Source organism: Chanos chanos, chromosome 8 (genome assembly GCF_902362185.1).
Source record: "Chanos chanos chromosome 8, fChaCha1.1, whole genome shotgun sequence".
In the NCBI taxonomy this organism is placed as follows: Eukaryota; Metazoa; Chordata; class Actinopteri; order Gonorynchiformes; family Chanidae; genus Chanos; species Chanos chanos.
This window is the reverse complement of record NC_044502.1, coordinates 31619858-31643570: the sequence shown is the minus strand read 5'-3', so window position 1 is coordinate 31643570 and position 23713 is coordinate 31619858. Positions and strand designations below refer to the sequence as shown.

At 39.8% G+C, this 23713-nt stretch overlaps 3 protein-coding genes across 3 annotated transcripts; all 3 read left to right on the top strand.

The window, feature by feature from the left end:
- Positions 1-12032: 12032 nt before the first annotated feature.
- gng8 (guanine nucleotide binding protein (G protein), gamma 8) lies at positions 12033-17652 on the top strand. Its single transcript, XM_030782057.1, has 3 exons — positions 12033-12046; positions 16818-16917; positions 17524-17652. Exons 1-3 carry the CDS (start codon positions 12033-12035, stop codon positions 17650-17652), a joined length of 243 nt encoding a protein of 80 aa, XP_030637917.1.
- sycn.1 (syncollin, tandem duplicate 1) lies at positions 13672-14067 on the top strand. The gene has a single exon (XM_030782055.1). It carries the CDS (start codon positions 13672-13674, stop codon positions 14065-14067), a length of 396 nt encoding a protein of 131 aa, XP_030637915.1.
- Positions 17653-20307: 2655 nt separating the features above from the next.
- On the top strand, positions 20308-22831 carry tmem45b (transmembrane protein 45B). Its single transcript, XM_030783283.1, has 5 exons — positions 20308-20497; positions 21091-21294; positions 21620-21804; positions 22164-22306; positions 22714-22831. Exons 1-5 carry the CDS (start codon positions 20308-20310, stop codon positions 22829-22831), a joined length of 840 nt encoding a protein of 279 aa, XP_030639143.1.
- The last annotated feature ends 882 nt before the right edge of the window (positions 22832-23713 follow it).

The following is a 23713-nucleotide window of genomic DNA, read 5'->3' as shown; positions in this document are numbered from 1 at the left end:
CTTCAGATAATGCAAAGGGCCAAAGATTTTCTTCAACTCATTGTTCGATAGCTTTGTATAACCTGATGAGCCTGCTTGTTGTTTATGGGGAAGAGGAATAATGTTCTTTATCTTTGCTACAGATGAGTCAGACTATGTGAACACTGATCCTTCATTCCTAACTTGACCTGAGTGTCATTCATTTGGAGTTAAGGATGCCCTTCAACTTTCCAGAGGATGTGTGATTGTGTGTTTAATACTATTTAAATAACTTGTTATTATTCTTTAATATGCCCTTTTAGACACCAGTGCATAGCAATCCATGTACATGAGGAATCCATTCAAAAATAAGATGAATGTATCATAATTGTAAAATGAATAGGCTGTCAGAGAAATGTTTTTGATTGTCAATAAATTATCTGTATTAATTTAAAATGTGTGCACTGATATATCCTAATGAGATTCACATCCAACATTTATAAAAGCTGTTTCACTACTTCAACTCAACCCTTCAGAGAAATGAGCAGAGGCAAAGGACAAACCATGGAGGTCCACCTAACCATTCACAGAGGAATGAATGAAAATCCAGACATATATTAAACACAAAGTCAATGGCTCTATTTTAACGATCTAAGCACATGGTCTAAGTGCATGGTCTAAGTGCATGGTGTAAGTGCATTTAGGGTGCGTCCAAATCCACTTTTGCTAGTTTAACGGCGGATAATTTGAGCATAAAATAAGGCGCAAGGTTCAAAGGGGTCGTGCTTGGTCTCTTAATAAATAGAAGTTGTGTTTTGGGCGTAACATGCAATAAACCAATCGGAGTTTCAGCTCCCATTCTCTTTAAAAGCCAACTGCGCTGGCACTTTGGCGGATTGCTATTACAATAGCAGCCTTAGCAGTAGACCAAAACGGACGAACAGACAGACCTATGGAAACAGCAGAGTTCCACTTAACCTTCCCGAGGTGAAGCGGGCATGGGAGGAGGTAGCCGTGAGCGCATCACTGAGTCTCGACAGACACTCCCAACCTGTTTAAATATTGGTGTGCATTGCCATGACTGGGCAAATAATTAACAAATTTCATTTGTCACTACTGCCACCATCTAATTCTCATCAATATTATGACTAACCATTATGACATGTATTTTTTTTATATATCTTCACATAACCAATAATACTCTTTCACATTGTAGTCTTTTTACTTTTATTTTTAATATATTTAATATATATTAGTTTGTGTGTGGCTGCACGTCCCTGTGTGTGTAACAAATGAGTTGTACGTGTGCCGCGCACATTATTATCTCAATTGCGCCCTTAAAATAACAATGAAACAACTGTGACATAACTTCAGACCAGCTTTTTGTTGGTCTAAGGACAGAGGCTTTCAGTTGCATTCAAAATAGCAACACGCCAGCAATGCGCCTGACCATACCTCATTTTAAGACCAATTGCCCAGATGGACACAAGTTCATTTGCTATTTAAACAACATGGGCACTGGATAGGAAAATGACAACTGTGTGAGCCTGCTGAAGCTAGCAAAGACACTTGCATTTTGGTCTGCGCCGTGTTGCACCGGGTGTAAAATAGAGCCCAATGTGTTAAAAACTGTTTGTTTTGGCAGGTGCTATGGTAGGAAAGACTGTGGTGAGGTAGACCTGAGATTTTGCTCATATCGGAGACAACAGTCTCACTGTAGAGATGACCCCAAACTCCAGCCACAAATGTCCCCACCCAGCCACAAAAGAGAATCCAGTCCCTCAACCACCTTTATATGAGGGTATCCAATCTACTGAGGGAGAAAAACACATAAGGGAATTACCATACCTCATATCATATTTAAAGACACATCTGAAATCAGTAAGGATAGCTCTCATGTATCTAAGTCATTAAATACATAAATACCTGAAAGACACTAAACGGTAACTAAAAATATATGAACTACATATAGAGCAGTAAGCAGTGGTTTGAGAGTCCCAGGCATTAACAGGAATGTGTGTGAAGATGACAGTGAACATTGCATAGCAGGTGTAGTGGTGAATGATGCATATCTCAGAAAAAGCCAATGTGAGGGTTGTGTGTGTGTGTGTGTGTGTGCGCGTGCGTGTGTGTAGGTGGGTTGGAGGGGTAAGGTTCTGTAATGTTTGTGTGTCAATGAGAGAAAGAGAGACTTTAGAATCAAATGAGAAATAGCAGCGGAAGCTCAAAGTGTACATGTATGACACTGTTTTAAGGCAAGGTATGACGCACCAACTATGAGGGAGACTTCTGGTGAAGAAACAACACAGGAAAAGAGAGGGTTGATGTAGTGCTTTGTGGTTTCTGTGTGAGTGAAACAGAAACAGGGTTTGTGTACACGTGTGTGTGTGTGTGTGCTCTCTCTCTCTCTCCCTCTCTCTGTGTGCGTGTGCAAGAGATATTCCCATGTATCGTGTGAAAACATAGGTATGTGTCAAGTGTAATCATTGTCAAGCTTAGAATTTATGACATACTGTCTTACTGTCTAGCAGTAGTGGTGGTGAAAAACAATTACCTCTGCTTATATGACAGTATACCTCTCTTCCTATTTCCATTAGGTGACATCAGCTGTAAAAATCATTGCTATTCCATTAGCAAAGAGGTATTGATTATGACTAAAACATTTCCTCAGAATTGGACAAAACATGGCGTTATGCATGTTCCCGTTCACGTCCGCAGGCATCACAAGAAAATTTCATATGGGGTGAGCTGGGTGGGGCAAGTAATTATTTACGGGCGGCCAAATATAACTGCCATAAAGAGAAGTACTTTGTTGGTCACACACACACAGTAGAGCAGTGAGCAGTGAAACGCAGCCTTTGCATTTAACCCATCCTATACAGCAGTGAGCACACACATACACTAGGAGCTAGGAGCAGTGGGCAGCTGCAGGTGCCCGGGGACCAACTCCAGGTCTTTTGCCAGTGCCTCAGTCAAGGTCACTGACAGGAGTATTAATCATAGCTTACATGTCTTTGATGGTTGGAGGAAACCCACACAAGCACAGGGAGAATATACAAACTCCACCCAGGGCCTTCTTGCTGTGAGACAAAAGTGCTAACCACTGAGCCACTGCAAAGCCCAAATACAATGATACTGACAAACACTAAACTCTGAGCACTAAACAACATTTTTGCACTGTGATAGCTAACAAAAAAAAAACTGTTCATTTTAGTTAACTTTGTAAAATAAATTATCTAGATTAATGCTCCTTAAACCTGCTGCTGTAGTTCTGTGGTGCTTGCTGACTCAAAATCGTTGTCATTGTGGGGCCCTAGCCTCTACCCTTATTGGTTTGTGAGTTTAAAAAAAAGGGAAGTGGAAGAAAATAGACTGTGTGATGTACTTCATATGAGACTCATAATTGTATTTGTATTTTTTTTTATTGTATTGTATTGTATTGTAGTTTTACCTGCTATTTTGAGCAACAGTTCAAGAGCTGTACCTTTGGCTGCACCATGAGCTTGGGCAAAACACATAATATGAAGGTATTTCAAGTGCAAAAGGAACTCTTCATCTGCACAAGCCTTTTACAAATCATTTTACCGTATCTCACTGGAACTGGAGAAAGCTCAGTTTGCAAACAGATTACTACCCTGAAAATTATACCAGCTACACTTACCTTTCTGGCACAAACCTAAAAGAAGCCAAACAACAACAAAAAAAAACAAAACAACAACAAAAAAACCTAAACAAAGATAAACCTCCCTCGGCTTTGCTGACAAAACCACGTTCAGCCTTATTCGTCTATATTTTTCTGCTATTGACAGAGAATCAGACAAGCGGTTTCCCCGGACGACAAGACGTTTGAGGCAGAGCAGCTCAGTTTAGATCTGAAGGTGAGCAGTGTGTAAACAGGGTTAACATAGCAATTACATGAGAGCGCAGATGTGTTAACCACATGAAATTGCAGTCTATAGCCGATGTGGAAATCGTCATTCAAAGAGAACATAGTTAAGAATATTGATTTAAGACAGGCACAATATGTTTAATTTAAAAAATACTAACCCTATACGCATCAGTTTAATGTCTGAATCCAATAAAAAAGTTAGCGAAATAAGCCGAACTGATTACTGATTATAAAGTGATTAAACGTTATGATGCATGGTAAAACGTTAAACCTGCGTTACACCTTAAGGGCTCACGTCGTGGGGGAAAACAGTGCTGCATTTTCCATTGATCTGCATTGCCGCTCTCTTTATTGTCTTAAAACTGAAATCGCAACCATGCTAAAAACGCGTTGTGTAGTGGGTTGCACAGCAAATAAGACAGCTAACCCTGATTTAAGCTTTCGCAATATTCCAAACCGCAGCCAAAAGGATGAAATAGTTAGCTCAAAGCTATTAACAGACATGAGGGCTCCCTAGCCACGGGGACTTAGCCTACCTGGTGATTCGATCAAGTAATGGTAGGCTACAAGTAAAAATAAATGACAGCTAGCTACTCTGAAACTTGGGGTCTCCGCATTGATTTTTTGGACAGAAAAGGAGGGAGTCCGTTCAGATTTACGGCGTTTTCAGACCTATAGTTGGATAGCTTTGGTCCGCAGCAGTGAAAAAAATATTACAATGTTGTATAATGACGTAGGTTTGGTTCGGTTCGGTTCGGTGTCACATGACATTATTTCTAAACGGTCCAAAATTTGGGCAGTCACTTTGGTGTTTATGTTTCAGAAATAGATTAACGCGCAACTTGATAGTTTCACAACGACGTACAGATTTTGGCCCTGATCATCGTTGATTACATCGTTTGCATTTATCACCTATAGGCAAATGATACAGTTTGAAAATGAGGCGCAGCTGTGGAAAACAATGTGTGGATGCACTAGATTGGATAAAGACACATATGGATAAAGTCACATATCGAGACAGTTCAGGAGTAGGCGCGCATTAATCCTCCTGAACTGTGACATGCTCATTAGCCGAAAATATTTCCGAGGATCAAACAGGCATGCCCGTGGTCTTCAACACAGCCTACACCTGTTCAGCACTCATGTGAATAGAGAGGGTATGCGTAGGCCCTTTTTTAATGTAGCCGAAGCAATGTTGTCTGGTGAAATTTTGAGTTCTGCTTTTAAACGTTTATAATCCTACCCATAATTCAATGCCCTACGATTCATAGCTATTGGATAGCTTTGGTGCTGGTTGGTTCGGGTTGCTTTCTCACCAGTGAGACCAGAGTTCGCCAGATGATGCGGATCGAGACCACTTCTTTTTAGGGGTCTCAGGTCAATTATTTTGGTGCGGACCTGAGTTACTGCGTTCAGACCTACGCAAACGAACCGAACCAACGGGTCAAACGCACTACGATTTGATTCAAACAGACTAAAGGCTGCAAGTGTATAGCACCCTTAGTATTTCTATATATTTATCCATTTCTTTGGGCAGAAGGGTACTGAAATAGGCTGGTGTTGACATTTTATGTTAAAGCTGTTTCAAGACACGGTGTCCCGCAATTTCCCATTCACTCCCATTCAACTTCATGGAATGCTTTCCCTCCGATGACGCGTTGCGCTCTGTCTCTATGGTCAACAGTTCTGCTGTAACATCCTTGATTTACCTAGCACTGACTTCCCCTATCAACATCCATGTTTCTCTTTAGCGACCACAGCCGACAAAAACTGGGACGTTATGAGCTGAAATCGATGGATAACTAATGTGGCAAAAACTTAACATCTTGCTCCTTAACCAAAGGAGAGTTTCTTCACAAGTAATTTTATTGAAAGCAAATGGGGTAAAAAGGTCTAGTCTGGACATCAAACTGATACCCAGTCACTCTTGTCCATGTCCCTAACAAAAATAACTGCAGTTACTATCAAGTATCAAGTATAATGCAAAATAACTCTGCTTGATTTTGGTGATCTGCCTTAACAATGCTTACAGAAGCTTTACGCTCTTTATCATTGTGCTTTATGATTTAAATGTAAATTCTCCGTGATTGCACACACACACTGTGAACAGTGAGCTTGTCTCTGCATTTAACCCATCCACCAGTAGTGAACACACACACAACGCAGGAGCAGTGGGCAGCATTCCTCTGCGCCCAGGGAGCGTTAGGGTTAAGTGCTTACTCAAGGGCACACAGCTGGGGATGTTGGGCCTGGGAATCGAACCAGCAACCCTCCAGTCACAAGCCCGGTTCTCTAACCTTTAGGTTAAGTGCTCACCCACCATTGTATTCTGTTGGAGGGCTGAGTGGTCCTCACTGTTCACGTGTGTGTGCCCTCTGGCTTAGTTTCAAAATCAGTCTTCGGGCTGCTTCCTTCTTACCTTTGCACTTGCCTGTTTAAAAAAGCAGTCATTATGGTCTCTGTTCGCAGGATGCCTGACTGATGTCTTCCTTGAGTGTGAAAGCAAATAAACAGACAAAAACCCACTACAAAATTCACATCCTAAATCTTAATTTGATTTCCATGCAATCCAAAAATATGCGTGTGCTAAATGTGCTATTCAGACTAAATCTCAAATCTCAATCTTAAATCTCATTCAGCAGCCCATTAGTAAACCACTTGCTGACTTTCTGAATAAACATAGGTTTATTGGAGCCCTTCCCTTGATTGGATTCAGCATTAACGGATGTAACAGCACATCATTGACTTTAAGAGTACAAAAGTGGTACAAAAAACATATCATTGGCTCATATATCACTCTGCTTTCCAGTAGAAATGCTTGGCATTATCCAAGAGCTCATAGGTGCGGTGGGAGACAAACACACTGAAACCTGACAATTAACCAAATCATTTCAAACCCTGCAACTTATAACCGCACAAGGATTCCACTGGCCAGTGACATAGAGATAATAGTGCTCCTTAGGAAAGGGGACAGGTACAACTTACTTTTACACAATTATGTTGCTAGAATTACTAGCTATATCTATGGCACCATCTTTTTATGGTCTCACACATTACACATCACACATATGATTGAATATCTCAAGTCATACAAACCTGTTAGATAAAGGTCAGTATGTATCCACCAGTGTGTCACACTAATGTCTGAAAATACGTGATTAATCATACTTAAAAATTACCACACGTTCTCTAAATGGTCAAAAGGCAGCCAGTGCTATAAAACAGACAATCAGGGAGACTCTCCCAGCTAACCAGTGTCTGCCTTAATAGTTAGTCTCTAATGATGTTTTTTTAACTCTGTAAAGAAGTTTCAAATGTTAGTATGTTTGAATGTTCATTTCATGTAGGCCCACTACCTTCCCAAACTCATCAACATCTTTGTTCATAATTTAATTTCAGCGCAATTTAAAGCAAGGAACATTAGCTGAAATGTATGCCTTTTTCTCTGTTTGTTCTTTGTTGCAGACCACAGACAACAGAAACAGTGTTCCAGCATCTCAAATCAAGGCATACGTTCGTATAAAGCTGAACAACAAAGATAAAAGTCTGAAAAAAAAAGACATAGCATTACACCAGTTATACTTAGTTATTCTTAGTTACTCCTAAGTGAGTTACTGTTTCTTATAAGAAAACTTGGCTGTTAGGCTGATTGTCACTCCTTCAGTTTTGCTGGTCACCAGCTCTCACCCATCAGTAATCGGCTTAACCTTGCTGTTAACCATTCAGTTATGACTGTCAACTGTTTTTGACTCATAGACTCATTTCCTGCTATCTTTCAACACTCACTGTCATTCTCATTTTCTTTTTGGAGTCTTTCATTCTCTGAGCTACCATGTTTCCCATGTCTGGTTCTTTGGTTTGGTCCGTGGTTTATGATTATAGTTTTGTCTCTGCTTATTCTTTGCTATTTTTGTGTGTTCTTACCCTTGGACTGTTCTTTGACTGCTCTCTGATTTGCCTTGGATAGCCCTGATAACTGTGTCCAAACTTTGCCTTGCCCTGACCTGTATTTGATAAGCAATTTTCTTAACACCAATTAATCTGCACATGCATTGCCGTCATGGCCAGTAGCTAAGGAAATATACTGTACCAGTGCTCCTGAATGTAAATAGAAACACAGTTTGTATTATTAAGTTGGCCAAACAACTTCTTCAGTTGTTCTTGTAAAGCTTACATAATTCGGTTACATCCAGAGGAACTGCTGGTCACCCGAAACTACTTGTTCCAGAAAAATGTGATTGAGCTCATGTCTGACCTGTGTTAGGTTTACCAGCTCTTGGATCCACTAATCTTTCCACCACTGAAATGGATATTTCAGGTTGCTTTTAACATACACATCAGTAGCTAATTGCTGCGTGTGCTAATTTAGGGCACTGAAACGCCTTCACACATGGCTGAGGAGTACGGTGAGTGTGTGTGTGAGTGTGTGTGTGTGTGTCTGTGTGTATACATTTCCATGTCATATATATGTATTTATGTGTTTGTTCGTCGAGGACTCAGCCCCCAAGACTTTCCATGTTTATTCACGCCGCCACACAATGTTTCCAGTTTGCTCACTATAGACAATGAACGAGATACGTAAACAACAATGATGAGCATACTTCTAAACCTTTGACTCACAGATTTATTTCCATTACGAGTTGTTTTTTTTCAGCCCACTGTAAACACTGGATTATTTCAAACTGAAAGTCACATGTAACAGCGACCTATTAAAAAAAAAAACTAAATAGAATGGAAGAGATTTTATCTGACTGAAGGAGGGTCACACCAGCCAAGCCTTCTAGCTACATCATACTTTGTAGCATGTGTGTTCCCAGCTGTGCTTTTATTGACTGCAGGAGCCTTTGTCATAAAATTCACAAAAACAAGTCGGTGTTCATATGGTCAGTGTCAGTGCATTAATCTGCTTTTCAGGAAATTGATCCATTGAGAGATTGTGAAGCGGGCCAGAATAACGGTGGGACACAGGAAATGAGAACCTTACCAGTGCCGAATTTGACTGTAGATTTAAGAATGATTTACTAGAATCATGGAGAAAACTGCGATTGTAAAACTATGTACATATGTTAATAATCATTTCAATAATTCAGTAAAATTAATTACAAATGCATTATTATGGTCAAACATTAATGTTGTATACTCCCAAAAGCTATATGGCTGATTTTTACATCAACGCCACAACATACAGTCACAGAATTTCTAATTACACCTGTGTGTATGTATGTATGTAGGTAACTATTTTGGACACACCACAGAAGATAGCAAGAAGAACAAGAAACATTGGTTGTAGGTAAGTGGCTGTGACCTACATACATATTAATGAAATGAACAGATGTAAAAATAAAGAAATAAGTAAATGAATAAGAATGGACAAATAAAAGTACAGTGTACGAACAGAAAAGGGTTTCAGTGTTTTTGAATATGTTTTATTGTGGTGGAGATCAATGGCAGAGATCAAGGGGAGTAGGAAGGTATAGTCAGACACATGTGTTCAGCCAGTGAACCCGTTGGTGTCCGTGACTTTTATTTCACCCATTTGCAGCTTTCAAGACTGATCTGCACACACAGTAGAGCACTTTGAGAAGATAGATCTCCCAAAAGATGGCCGTAGATGGCTAGTATGCAGTGTCTTGCAGTGACATTTGGCATTTTAGATAGATGTGCAGTTAATGCTTCCATTGCAGAGAGTCCATTCCATCACTGCAAATCAGTATGGGTGGGTTACGTATAAGTAAAAACAATGGTGGGCAGTGTTGGCTTCTAAAAGAGGACAAGTGTCACATCTGCCTCCACTTAGCTCTCTGTTCCGTCTCTTCCTGTCTGGCCATCGTCCAACTCGTCTTTTGTCCATCATGTCCAGTTACATAGTATGTTTTTTTTTTTCAGGCTTTAATCTGTAATTGCTCATGCTTTCAATGGGAGTACCAATGTCATGGTTATTACAGTGATTCCTCTAAGACATTCCTTTCTCTCTAAGCAGATTCTGTCCATCTTAGCTTGTTGTAAACTTTTTAAAGGTCAGCTCAATGACTTGCCATGTTTAGTGCTTGCTGAGTGACTATTCAGTCTGTCTGTGTACAACAGATAAAATAAGACCATTCGTGACTGCTGTGTTTCCATGATGTGTTTCTTGTGGTTGTGTTTGTACAAAATAATGAGGTGGCAGTAAGTGGCACTTTGGAAAGTGTCATTATTTGACCACCGTCGGATTTGAATATCTCTGAACATTTGAACATTTGAATATCTCTGATGGTCTGTGTCAAAAGTTTATATCTGAGCAGTGGTAGCTTTTCCTAGTCATAAGATGCTTATCTGAGTCTGTCCGTAGCCCCAGCTGCCGCAGACTGTTAAATCATTGGGATGTGTGACCATATCTATTTCTCACCTGACCACAAATCACCACAGTGTGATCATGATGAACACTAACCATTTGTAATACCCTGTTTCTGTCATGATCCTCACGCCATGTTACCATGTGGTAATGATGTACATTTTGGAGCAATTTGAGTTCAATGTCAGATTATAAAAGTGAACGTAAATTGCTTTAGCTTTTTTGTTAATCATCATTCGTCAAACTCTTATCTCTAAACCTTATGAATTCTAATCTGACATATAAATGTGTAAATGACTGTAAAGCAGGTATAGAATGGCTATAGACAAGCACAGTATGAAACAGACTACTTCTTCCCTATCACTGGGTGCAGATGGGTTAAATGGTGGATTCCATTTGTGAGGCTGGAACTGAAAAAACTATCGTTAAAACTATTTAAGTGTACTGGGGAGTGTTTCCCTTAGGACTGATACTTTTGTGTCAGCTCCACCTTGTGGTCAGTTGTGAAATAGTAAACTTGAACGTAGAAAATTAATGGGAATCTGATACCTTTTTTTCTCCAGTTTTGCCAATGTTTGGAAGTAGCATGGTCAGTGCTAACAACTGAAACAAAATATATTTCAGCTTTATTACTATCAATCAATCAAAATTTCAAGCGCAACAGAAAATTTCAAGCACAACAGAAAATTTCTGCGTAATGTACTGTTATAAACTTCTTTATAATTTGTTTATTTGCACCTTGTTCTGTGGGCCTAGCCTCTCAACCCTTCAGATAGCCCTCTTACATTCATCTGACCATCAATTCATCCACCTGCCTCAAGCTGTAAGTGACAATACTGTGGAACCATCCTGCACCTTGACAAAAGTGGAAATGACTTAAAAATTAAAATTAAAATTTAGATGGAAATCCATTACACCATTAATAAATAAGAAATAATTAAATACTTCTGCTACATTAAGTTGTTGCTCAGGTACATGTGAAATGAAACTGATTTGTTCTTGCAGAGGAGAGGTTTCAAGGGACTTATACCTTTATTAGCCATAATACTTAACTAAACAAACAAATCCATATACATGGATATACATACATACTTTTGTGTGAGAACACATAGTGAGCTTTGCAACTTGACAATGGACGTGACATTTAAGTAAACAGGCCGCTCAGCCTCACTCTGATGTCAGGAATTTTCCTTTGTGATTATATCTTTAGGGTCTGTATCCGCTCTTGCAATGGGATGTTTCAGAAGTTTTTTCAGAATTTTTAGTTTCACCTCTGACTAGATGGCATTGCAGGACCATACACACCAACAGAGTGTATTCGTCGTGTGTGAGGGAAGACAGTTAGTATATCCTCTGAGCCATTGTTGAATGGCTCAGTTGTTCTTCACCAGTGAACATTTTGTCCAGCAAAGCCAAGTCTTTATTGTCACAAATGATTGTACAGTGTGTGGTCTTTTATCATACAGTCCTATGGTTGAAATAAGTGGCAGCAGCAATGCAAAAGTCTCAATACCAAAAAACATCATTGGTCCACAATCCTATAGCTTTCCTGTCCTTTCCTCTAGTTTCATATTCCAGATTTTCTCTTTGATCATAGGAAATGGTTACAAATTATTTACAGAGATCCTCTTCAGAAAGATATACGGCAGATAAATAGACCTAGAAACGATGTGTATTTTGGTCAGTTAGGCCCACTTCTAAAATTAGCAAACCGCTTTCTCATTATAAGGCGCAGCTGAAGAGTAGGAAAAATATTACAATATAAAATTCTTCTTCTTCTTCTCATTATTAATAATAATAATAATAATAATAATAATAATAATGGTGGTGATGATGATAATAATAATAATAATAATGATAATAAAGCAGTCCTCTTGTCTTTGTCATCTTCATTTCAGTCTGTACTAACAGCAAGAGTGGCATTGACAATTTAATACTTAAAAACTTGTCACCAAATGATGGTTTAATCCACTGCATGAATATGTTGTCTTTTCAGTATTTGTCCTCGAGAATGTGTTGTGTTGCTTTTAACATAGTTCTGCTAGCTATTTTAATTTACTGTTATTTTCATGTTTTGTTGTTCTTTCAAACCAAGTAAAATTACTGTAATGAAGTCTATGAAAGTCTCACATCAGAATGATGAAAGTGTGGCTGGTTTAGGGTAATTAACCTTGTTTAGATTTACCCCGTGAGAACACCCAGTCTTCAGTTACAGGTTGTGGAGTCTCAAGAGATGCCCTTGAAATGTTTGCACCCCAATCTTATTTACACAGTGCATGAACGAGTAGTGGCATAGCTTCCCTTTGAATCTGGCCTCAAAGTTATCAAAACACAAGCACCCTGTAGATAGAAAAGTGAGACATATTATTGTCTACAAATATATCCCCAAACTACCCCTGTTGCAGTTCAGTGTTTATGTATGTTGGGGTGGATTTGGTGATGCAGGCTTTCTCAGTTAACTAGAGCCAAAAGGTCTAATATAAGAGGATTCCTATTGTACAGTCTTGATTATTGGCTCAAGAATCCAACTACCTGAGAAATTCTGGTTTGTGAAATACTCCCCATCATTCTGTATAATTTGCACCTATTCAAATATTAATCATAGAAGTTAGAATACTAGGTATGATTATGTGTTTTACCTCAGATGATTTGTGAGCATTTTATATTTACGATATGTGCTGTTGTAAAATTCTTAAGATTACTTCATAATGTTTATAAGCAGAAATATACTGATGATGTGCAGCCTGTTCTCATGCACAGATTATTTTTCACAACCAAAAAAATTCAAAATCCATTCATTTTCTAAGGTGCTTATCCTAAGCAGGGTGACGGGGGTGCTGGAGCCTATCCCAGTGCTCATTAAGCGAAAGGCAGGGAAACACCCTGGACAGGTTGCCAGTCCATCACAGGGCAGACACACAGACAAACACGTTCATGCACACAATTAAGTATCTCCAATTCACCTGGCCTGCATTTCTTTGGACTGTGGGAGGAAACAAAGAACTCCACACAGAAAGGCCAGGAATTGAACCGAGGATCTTCTTGCTGTGAGACGACAGCACTACCCACTGTGCTGCAAAATTAAAAATTGACATTGAATAATACTATGCTGTGCAAAATACAAGGTAAATGTATCATATGTTGAAAGTGCAATACTCTGTCCATGTTGCAGGTATTTGACTTCTTCAATGGGTTACTCACACACTAGCCAAATATTGTACTAAGGTAGCCTGTTTATCTCACTTCATTCTTGGTTCAACTTAGTTTTGCGTAACTTCTGTATTCTTCCAAGTAGACGGTATCTTTTCTTCTCATTCACGTCACTTCTCTTTCATAATGACCTTTATCTGAACAGTTAAAGCAGCATATTATCCCCAAAATGTTAACCTTCATGACATCTGTCGCCGTTTTTTCTGTTCCCACATCGCCTCAAGGATCAGCTATATAAGGCAGCAGTAGTTGCAATGCATTACTCACACGTCCGAGCGAAAACATGAGGTTGCTCATTGCTCTGCTAATCTGTGTTTCGAGCATTCAGGGCCTCTATGCCCAGTGCCCTGAACCAAATACTCTGGTAGATGCCAGCGGTGCCAAAGTTTGTGCCCGTATGTTTGAGGACAGTAATTATTACTACGAGCAGAGCTGTGGAGGAGAGTACCTGGACGCCTACCCCGGTGATGACGTGCCGATTATCCCATGGCGCTGGAACAACCGCATCTCCTCATTGGTGGTGTCCAGATCCTGTACCCTCACTGTTTGGTCCCTTGCCAGGAAGGAGGGAAGCAAGAGAAAGTTCACTGCGGGCATCCAGCCCCGTCTAAGAGACGTAGGCCAAGGTCTCTTTGGAAACTGGAATAACGACATCTCTGCATATTACTGCGTCTGCTAGATGCAGTGAAGGTGAACCAAACCGATTCAGGCGAAAAGCTATGAACAGGACTGAAGTAAGCAGCTGTGAATGACAGAGAACTTACTGCTTGAGAAAACAGGATCATGCGAATTCTACAGGACATATCACAATTGCTCCATTAAAAAAAATGTACATTGGCCAAAGATTGGTATCTTTGTAACCAACAGTTAAAATCAAATACAAATATTTCAACCTTGGATAACAGCTGTCGAACCATGTCTGAAACACACATTAAAAAATAATTAAAAAGAAAAAGCTACTAAGTTGTTTTTTGTTCAAAATATAATGTATAACTCCCCAGTACAAGTGTGTCGTGCTATGTATTTCTTAAAAAAAAAAATCAGCTACTTGACAGGTTATATTATCAGCTACCTCCCAGAAAAATGACTAAAAATAGTGTGACTGACTGACACAGTAGATTATTGAATAACTTGCTGTGAGAAGAAAGGGTCAAAACAAATTCTCAAAAATCAGACCTGGCCCAAATATATATTCCAAGTCTTCAAATGCTTGGTGTAGTATTAAATTGGTTCAGTTATATGTCTCTGTGATTTGGATCGGAGACCAGGGTGAACTGATGTTGTACTCAGTTATAATTTGGTCCTTTTAGATCTGCTGCTTCAAGAAAAAGCTGAGAAAGAAATAAAGGTTATTTGTATGTGACGTTCAAGTGTTCCACTAAATGCCAAAAAGAGGATCTGCTATATCAGAGGTGAGAGACCAAGCCATTTTTTCCCCCGGCCAAATTTATGATTACGAGAAGATTTCAGTTAATTATGTACTGAGATTTCTGAATCGTTTTTGGTCTTTTAAGAATTGTTGGTGGAATTAGTTTATTCTCATCATGTACAATCATGTATTAGTTTAGATCATCCAATCAAAATTGTTTGACGGTAAGTGACAATAAGTGCCCAAATCAGTCTTTTTTTAGTGATATGGCTGAAGTGTGTGCCCCCCCCTACCCCCCACCCCATGTTGACATAAAGACTAAAAAACATACCAGAAGAGCCGCTAATGAGACTCTTGACATTAAACTCCCTGAGGTGAGCTCTCAGCCCCCTGCAGTGGCTTCAGCAACCCTGCCCGTGCACCCTGCAGGTACTGCTAGTTAGGACTGTACTAAAAGGGAGGGTCTCGAAACCTGGTAGCACATTACAGTATCATTTTAGAATCATGTACCAGAACTCTCTTGTTTTAATTTTAAAAAAATAAATAAATAAATAGGAACGTTGCTAAATGGCTGAATGAAATCCATATTTGAGATCTGTACATGTACTGATCAACTGGAAAGGAGCAGCTCTTGAATCTTGTCAGATGCCTCATGTTGTTAGAAGGAAATAACTGTTGGCAGAGACTGTGTGTGGGATGAGGGGTTAGGCACGTCTCTGGTGGTGTTTTCCAGCCCTGGGGCTCTTGGTAACATGGCATAAGACTCTAAACCATTGCCCTCATGGTTAAATTCACAACCCTGCAACCAACACTCTTCTCTAAATCTAGATTTATGCTTTTTCCTTTTAGATGAAACTGTGCCCATCACTTTTGGGCTTAAGGACGTCAGTTACTCTAATACTCAATTTTCACAGAACATAATTTGGTGAAAACAGCTGTTAATATCTTCTTAAACCACCCGGCATGGCTAAAATGAATGGTGCAGATAGCAGATCCCATTTTGCCACATGTCTGTCACACATCCTGACATGCGTTTGAGATATAAGGTCACACCCCATGTAGCCAGGGACTCGACTATTCAGCGCGATATGAGGGGAGGAAAGAGAGCTAATTAGGAGAGCAGACAACCTTTCCCATCCCTCCTCCTTCCATTATACTCCTCTGTCTCCTCTCATTCCATTCTGGGGGCTGGAGGAGTGTACCTGAGACACCAACATCAAATCCACCCATTCCACCGGCTCGAACCCTGGAACTAGCATCTTCTTCACATAGCGTGGTAAGTCTTTTATCGGGAAACCCACATAATACTATATACACACACTTCTGTTGGCTGTATCTGTGATAGATTTGTGATGTTGCACACTCACTGCTCCTTTGTGAGCAAAGCAAACAGTAGTCTATCTGTATCTGCTTGTTCTCTTATTGCCAGACAAGATTACGGATAGCATGGGATAGTTCAAGCATGGCTGTGTGATTAATGAAACGTTATCATTTTGTATTTATCAATCCCTACGATAACTCTTGTTAGCACAGTATGCTACCATAATTTTACTTGTGACAAAAACATTGCAAGAATTCTTTCATTTAAAATGGAGGGTAAAATGGTCCATAAATGTTAACAATGGCCTTCAATGATATGCTGCTTACTCTTTTTTTATTGGGTTTCTGGTTTAATTCTGCCATGAAATGGTGTTCGCAACTGAATAGTGGCATCATGCTGAGCTAACAGCACAAATCAGGCCTTAATGAGAAGGTTAGTGAAAAAAACAGGTCTGGGACAGGGTAAGCAGGTGAGTTTCAGTCTCTTGAGTACAACTGCAGTCCTGTACCATCTCCCACTGAGGGTACAACTGTGCATTTACCAGCTGAGGCCCAGCTAGAAGGAAAAAAAACAATTACTGTTTAAAGTACTGCCACCCAGACTCTAGAGTCTAACAGCAAAGTATGATCTCGATCTTGGGGGGGTAAACACTTCAGAGGATATTCAATTGGTGTTGGGGAAATTTTTCAAATACATTGTTTCATCAGTAAAGGTACTGTGTTCAGGGCTGAAGAAACAGCTCCAACAAGATCAGGATGTCCAACAACATGGCCAAGATCGCAGACGCTCGCAAAACTGTGGAACAGCTGAAACTGGAGGTCAACATCGACAGGATGATGGTGAGAGAGAGAGAGAGAGAGAAAGAAAGAAAGAAAGAAAGAAAGAAAGGAAGAAAGAAAGAAAGAATGTGCCCAGACAGTTGTAGAAACATTTTAAGTATTATCAGGAATACAATATTCTTCTCATAATCATATGATTTTGTCAGGAACTGAGCAACCAATGAATGGCAAGATAAATGGAGAAGTTGAGAGAGGTTCTGATCTGATCTGATCTTTCATGCTGTTATGCGGTATATTAGTGACCAGTCATAGAGATCTCTAGTGTCTTTTTTATGGTCGTCTGTGTTTTACTGTAAACATCATAACTGGAAAATGGCATCCAAATCAGATTATTTATAGTTATCTAATTGTACTCATTCCTTTATTGCTCCAGATGTAATGTTAAGTTCTTCACCTCTGATATCTACTGAGTTAAAATTACACCTGTATGTAATTGTTATAACAAACAAACTAACCATAACAAAGTGGGCATATACAAGAATATGACATAAGGCCATCAACTTTAGTTTTGTGGTGCTTTTTTCTGTCATTACAAGTTGGTGTTGCCAAAATGCCTCAGTAAAACCAGAGGACATACGTAGCCAGCGTTTCTCTCTCTCTGTGCAGGTGTCCAAAGCAGCTGCAGAACTCCTGGCCTTCTGTGAAGCCCATGCCAAAGAGGACCCCCTGGTCACCCCAGTGCCTTCATCCGAAAACCCATTCAGAGAGAAGAAGATTTTCTGTGTTATTTTGTAACCACGCTATAAACTCACTTCAGTTATTCGTGCAATATTTCCTTGTGTTTGTTTGTTGTTTATTTTTCTGTTTTTTGTTCTTTTTTAAACTACCTTTCAAGCATTATTAGAATTCTGGATCATACGGCTCATTCGTACTGCAAATACATTTTCTACATACCTGTAGGTGTGGTTTAATATTTGTATATGGATTGTGCAATAAAAAAGAACATGTTTATGTTGAGACTTCGTGACAGATGTAATGGCAGTATTAAAAACATATCTCGGGAGGGAGTGCAAAGTCCTCTCTGCAAGCCAGCCTCACCATGTCTATTCACTTCTTTAGAGGTGGTTTATTGATTAACTAAAAGAACAACATTAATCCAATTTAAACGCTGTTAAAAGAGAAAAATCAGTTAGCCTGGATCTAATATTCATAGGTTTTCCTTGTTTTTCATCATGTCAGTGAGGTAGCGACAGGCAGCATATTTACTGATATTTTACATTATAACTGGTTTGTGAACACATGTGCGGGTGCTATGTGAAACTCTAACACAAGTCCACGATCCCAAGTGTTCGAATAATACAGCTATATGTATGTTTGATATCTCATCAACAGTCTTGAAACGATTTAATTTTAAATGGATGGCCTAATCCGATTGCTGAATGTAGTAACAGGAAGTAGAGTCCGTTAATTATTCTATTGCAGTTAACAGTTCTTGAAGCCTAGGACTGTCAATTTCAGCATATCATGAACAGGAAATGCGGCATCTAGTCTTGTAACATAGAGGCAGTAAGCGAACAGGTAGATGCGCAGTATGCAGGTAACCTTGTGATCTCCGCCACAAGACAATAAGGGCTGAGTCCGTCCGTGTCAACACCTTAACCAAGGTAAGATTTGTGCGAAGAAAACTTAAAGCTCATTGTAAGATTTTTAAAGTCGTTAATTCTAAGTTTGTGATTGATTCGTTGTGTTTTAGCAAATAGGCGCATGACAAATATTTGGCAAAACACGAGGACAGAAAATGCAAGCTTTAAAATACATACAATGCTTGCGCTTTGTTTTCCATTTAAACAGCCAAAATGATGGATACAAATATCTTTAATTGTTTGAAGTGACTCGTATTAAATAGAAAAGTTCGTATTCATCGCCGCAACAGGCTACATAAGACGTTAACTCTTCTGGATTGTTTGTTCTGGAATCTGCGTCTTCATTAACTCATGTACTGCTTCATGTATACATTTTATAATTATTTAGCATTATTTTACCTCCTAATTAATTATTTCTATTGAAAATGTAGCGTGTCTTCGTTAGAGACACAGACTCAATTCTCGGGAGATGAACACGTTAAACCTGATTGTAATTGAAAAGACGTAAGGTAGACTATACAGGACTGCCGGATCCTACCTGCCGTGAAAAACTCGACTGACTAGAATGCTTTTTTCTGCGTGCGCCCTGATCGCACGCATCTCAGACACGAAGCTAAAGACGCGCTGATTTTAGCCTACATGAAAATAAGATAAGAACTGTTCATAAATTCACGGATGGGAATTAGTCTGTCGCTTACAGCGAAAGTCGACTATCTCCTGGTGTGCCCACAACACACAACTAATTTCTAACACCATCTGAAATGTTTCACTGTTCTTTGGTTAGAAATTGTCTCTAAACCTTACACAAAAAAGTAGTGACAGAGAAAGGCACGTGAAAGGAAGTGGGGTATTGCCTCAGCAAGAAGGCCCTTGGTTCAAATCCCGGCCACCCCAGGTCCGTTCTGCGTGGAGTTTGCATGTTCTCCCGATGTTTGTGTGGGTTTCCGCCGGGTGTTTCGGTTTCCTCTCACCATCAAAGACATGTATGTTAGGGTTAATACTCCTGTCAGTGCCCTTGGCCAAGGCACTGGAAAAAAGAACTGGAGCTGGTTCCTGGGCGGTGTACTGTGACTGCCCACTGCTCCTAGTGTGTGTGTATTTAGTGGGTTAAGTGCTGAGGATGAATTTCCCCACAGGGATCAATGAAAGTACTTTTTCTTCTTCTTCCACTTCCTCCTCTTCTTCTTCTTCTTCTTCTTCTTCTTCTTCTTCTTCTTCTTCTTCTTCTTCTGTTGTGGTCGCAGACCATTTACTGTGGTTCACTGATGGGAGATCATCTTGCTTTTATGAAGCTTTGTGTACTTTCAAATTTATTCATTTTGTTGCCAGTCTACTAAAAGTAGTGAACCACTTTTTTTTTTGGTGTTTTTGTTGTTGTTCTTTAACTTCCTCCTCTGACAGAGAAAGGCGCTTGTGAATGGTATTGTGGTCACAGATCATTCACTGTGGTTCACTGATGATGTGAGATCATCTTGCTTTTATGAAGTTTTGTGTACTTTCAAATTTTTATTAGACAAAGACAGGGCTGTGGCCAGACTACTTAAAGGAGTGAGGCATTTTTTTGGTTTGTTTTTTGTTTGTTTGTTTTTTCCCCAAGGGTACCTTTATATTATTAAATGATTTGTTTGAACTGACTTTTACTTTGACTTGTTTTTGGGGGTAGGTCAAATGACCTACTTGACTCCTACCCCCAACCAGCTATGATCATGATAGAGTGGCTGACTTATGTTTGACCACTCAGAATTCTCATTTGACTTAATTCCCCTGTTTCACTGTAAGTATCTCAGGTGCAGAGGTGAAAGAGAAGATGGCTAACTTTAAAGGACATGCACTGCCCGGAAGTTTCTTCCTTCTCTTTGGCCTGTGGTGGTCGGTGAAGTATCCCATGCGTCAGTGCTGGAAGAATAACCTGCATGGGAGAAGACAAAAACTTCCGCTTTTCTTCACCAGGATAGATCTCATTGAGGGAGCTATCAAGATCTTCTTTTCCTTTGTCGGTGAGTGTGAACTGTCCACTGAAAATTTCCCGGTTCCGTTTTCTCAGCTGACGTACAGTCAAGATACAATTTCTGCATGAAAGAAACACACTTTTCATGTAAGTGTGGTGTCACATACAAGAGTTTTTACCCGTGGTCCACAACACCTCCATGAGCACAGAAATATGAAAGCAATGTAGACAGGCAACCTGCACAGGCAGTAGTACAATGACGCAATGTGCCTGTTTTATAAATGAAGGCTGTCCCCACAGCAATAATTATTCATTCCTCCTGCACACCTGTTAGAGATCACATATTTGTGCCAATGCCCCTTTACTGATCACCAGCCATTTAAGAAATAGTTAGTTATAAAGAAAAAAAAATCTTTCTCCTCTACGTTATGCAGTTGTGAAGTTAATAATTAATAATGGAATAATGAATAATGGAACAGGTTACATAGTAACAAGTAAGGGGTGCACCTTCTACTCAACAAAAAAAGATTTGCTTATTTTAAAGACATACCGATTACGCATTGCTTCATAAATGACTTTAATAAACACGGCATTATGTGGGTTAGGTTTTGACTGATGGTGACATTGGTGCCATTGTTTTAGGCATCATGGCAGAGCAGTTTGTGCCCGACGGACCTCACGCCCACCTGTACAATGACGGTTGGGTGAAACTGATGAACTGGCAACACAGCACCATGTACCTTTTCTTTGGCATCTCTGGCATCGCAGACGTCCTCTGTGCGTCCTCTCTCCCAGTTCCGAAAGGCCTGGATCGCATGGCTCTGTCTCTGGCTCTCTTTGTGGAAGGTGCTGATTCAACAATTGTATTTATTTCCATGAAAATTGTTTGTCCAAGTGCAGCAGTAGAAAACCCTGCAGTGATGTCTATCATTCGGTCCAAACAAAATCTCAGTCTATGATGAAAATGTCAAAATGCATATGTTTAAAGTGTAAAAATGATTCAAAATGTTGATTTGTTGAAATGTATTTTTGTACATTAAATTTGTACCGCGACGACACATATGTACTCCAGCTAAAGTCAAAACTGCTAACCAAAGTGCTGATGTGATTAATGACTCTTTGTTGTCGTTCTGGCTGAACTAAATACTTTGTGTATGTTCACTCGCTGCAGGATTCCTTTTCTACTTTCACGTCCACAATCGCCCCCCTCTGGACACACACATACACTCTCTGCTGCTTTTTGCCGTGTTTGGCGGAGTGGCAAGCACCATGCTGGAGGTGTTTATCCTGGACCATCCAATCCTAGAGCTGACCAGGAGCAGTCTGGCCATCCTCCAGGGAACCTGGTTTTATCAAGTAATGTCAATGCTACAGCAAGTGCTTTTATAACTATAACAGTTACATGGGGAGGGCCAGACTCGGTCTGGGAGGGGCCAATGTAAGTCTCAGGTGGTTTTCATGGCACCCCTACATTAATCTGTGACCATAGATTGGTTCTTTGAATAAGTTGCAAAGCATTAGTTACTGGCTGGTTGATAGATTTCCAAAAAACACATAGACTTACTGGCTCATTGGCCCACTGTTCTAATGGTCACAGGGAGGGAACAGGTTCACATTGTTTTAGATCAGAATTTGGTATTTCTTTGTTTTCATTACGTGTCAGCTACAGCTAAAACAGGATTTGAATGAAAGGTGACTCTCTCTCTCTCTCTCAGATTGGCTTTGTGCTATTCCCATTGCGTGGACCTGAATGGAACGAAAAAGATCATGGAAACCTCATGTTCATCACCATGTGTTACTGCTGGCACTTGGCCGTGGCACTGCTCATCGTTGGCATCAACTACAGCATTGTTTTTTGGTGAGCGTGTGTTGCTATGCAACAGTGTTTGAATTTGAAGCCCAGAGGAGGAAAATCACAACTGCTTTAAGGCTGATTTGCCACACATCATGCTAAGTGGAAACGCTGCTGAGGGTTTTACTCCAGAGACATGCACATTTGCCCCTTCAGGACAGACGTAAAATGATTGTGAAATCCATGTGATCTACTAAGTTGTGATTGGCTGTAACGTCTCGACAGAGACTAAAGGAAATTAGTGAAACTAAGACTAAAGCTGCCCACCATCCTGTTGTTCCTTAAGTTTCTGTTTAGCCTGTGGAAATAATAATAATAATAATAATAATAATAATAATAATAATAATAATAATAATAGCATTCAGGAGATTCTTTCTACTAAAACATCATTTCATTCTTTTCACTCTCCACAGTGCAATGAGGAGACGTGGTGCGGGGCAGAGAGATCAAATCGAGATCGGACTTCGAAAGAGCGCTCTCTCTGACACTAGCACTCAGAAGGCTCTGCTCCAGGACTCTGATGAAGAGTAGAAGGACCTTCCGATGTAGAAAAACAAATAACCCGAATGAAGTCATGAACAACGCCAAAGACTACAAGACATTTCTTCTTTTCTCGCTTCCTAATATTATGCAACCATTAGATTTTATTTAATAAAGACAGCAAAAAAAATCATTGTGGAATCTTCTCAATCCTATATTCCTCAGTGCAGTGAGATGAAAATGCTGGTTTGAATGAATGGTTTATGTAAATAAAGTTTGTTTTTTTTTCAAAACGGCACGTGTCCTAGCTGGTGTGTGACATCCAAGATGTGTGGCTGGTCGTCAGTGTGTTGTTCTGTGGCTTCACTACCCTTTCAAAACCAGACAGACCTGTTTGATGCCTCAATAAATAATGAAGCAGGGTTATTTTTAAAACAAAAACCTAACCAAAACGGCGCCCTGGCCTCCTAGTCAAACTTACTGTTGTAAATTACTCACATGTGGCCAGCATTACTTATTACCATTTGCTGCTTTGTGCGGGGCCATACTATGTTTACCAAAAGCGTTGTCTTTTCACGACTCACTGTGTATAGGTTGAAATATTGCTTTTCAATGTGACATACTTTGCTGCTAAGAAATCCCGTGGTGCTAGGTAAGGGCTAGGCTGTGAAGCTGTAGCATACATAAACTTTTGCTCCCACTCAACTGTTGCTCCCCTAACATCCTTAGAGCTGATCTAGATAGTGGTGAGCTGACCTATAGCATTGGTGCTGACATGCAAAACAAAAGTGAGATAGTCCAAATGCAAATAAATGGTTTTCATCCTTAAGTGAGCCAAGTACCCTGACTCTCAAGCGAAGCTTTAAATGAACAACGTTGAACATAGCTTTAAAACATTTTTATAAAGATGTTAGGAGGTAAAAGTTAGGAGAC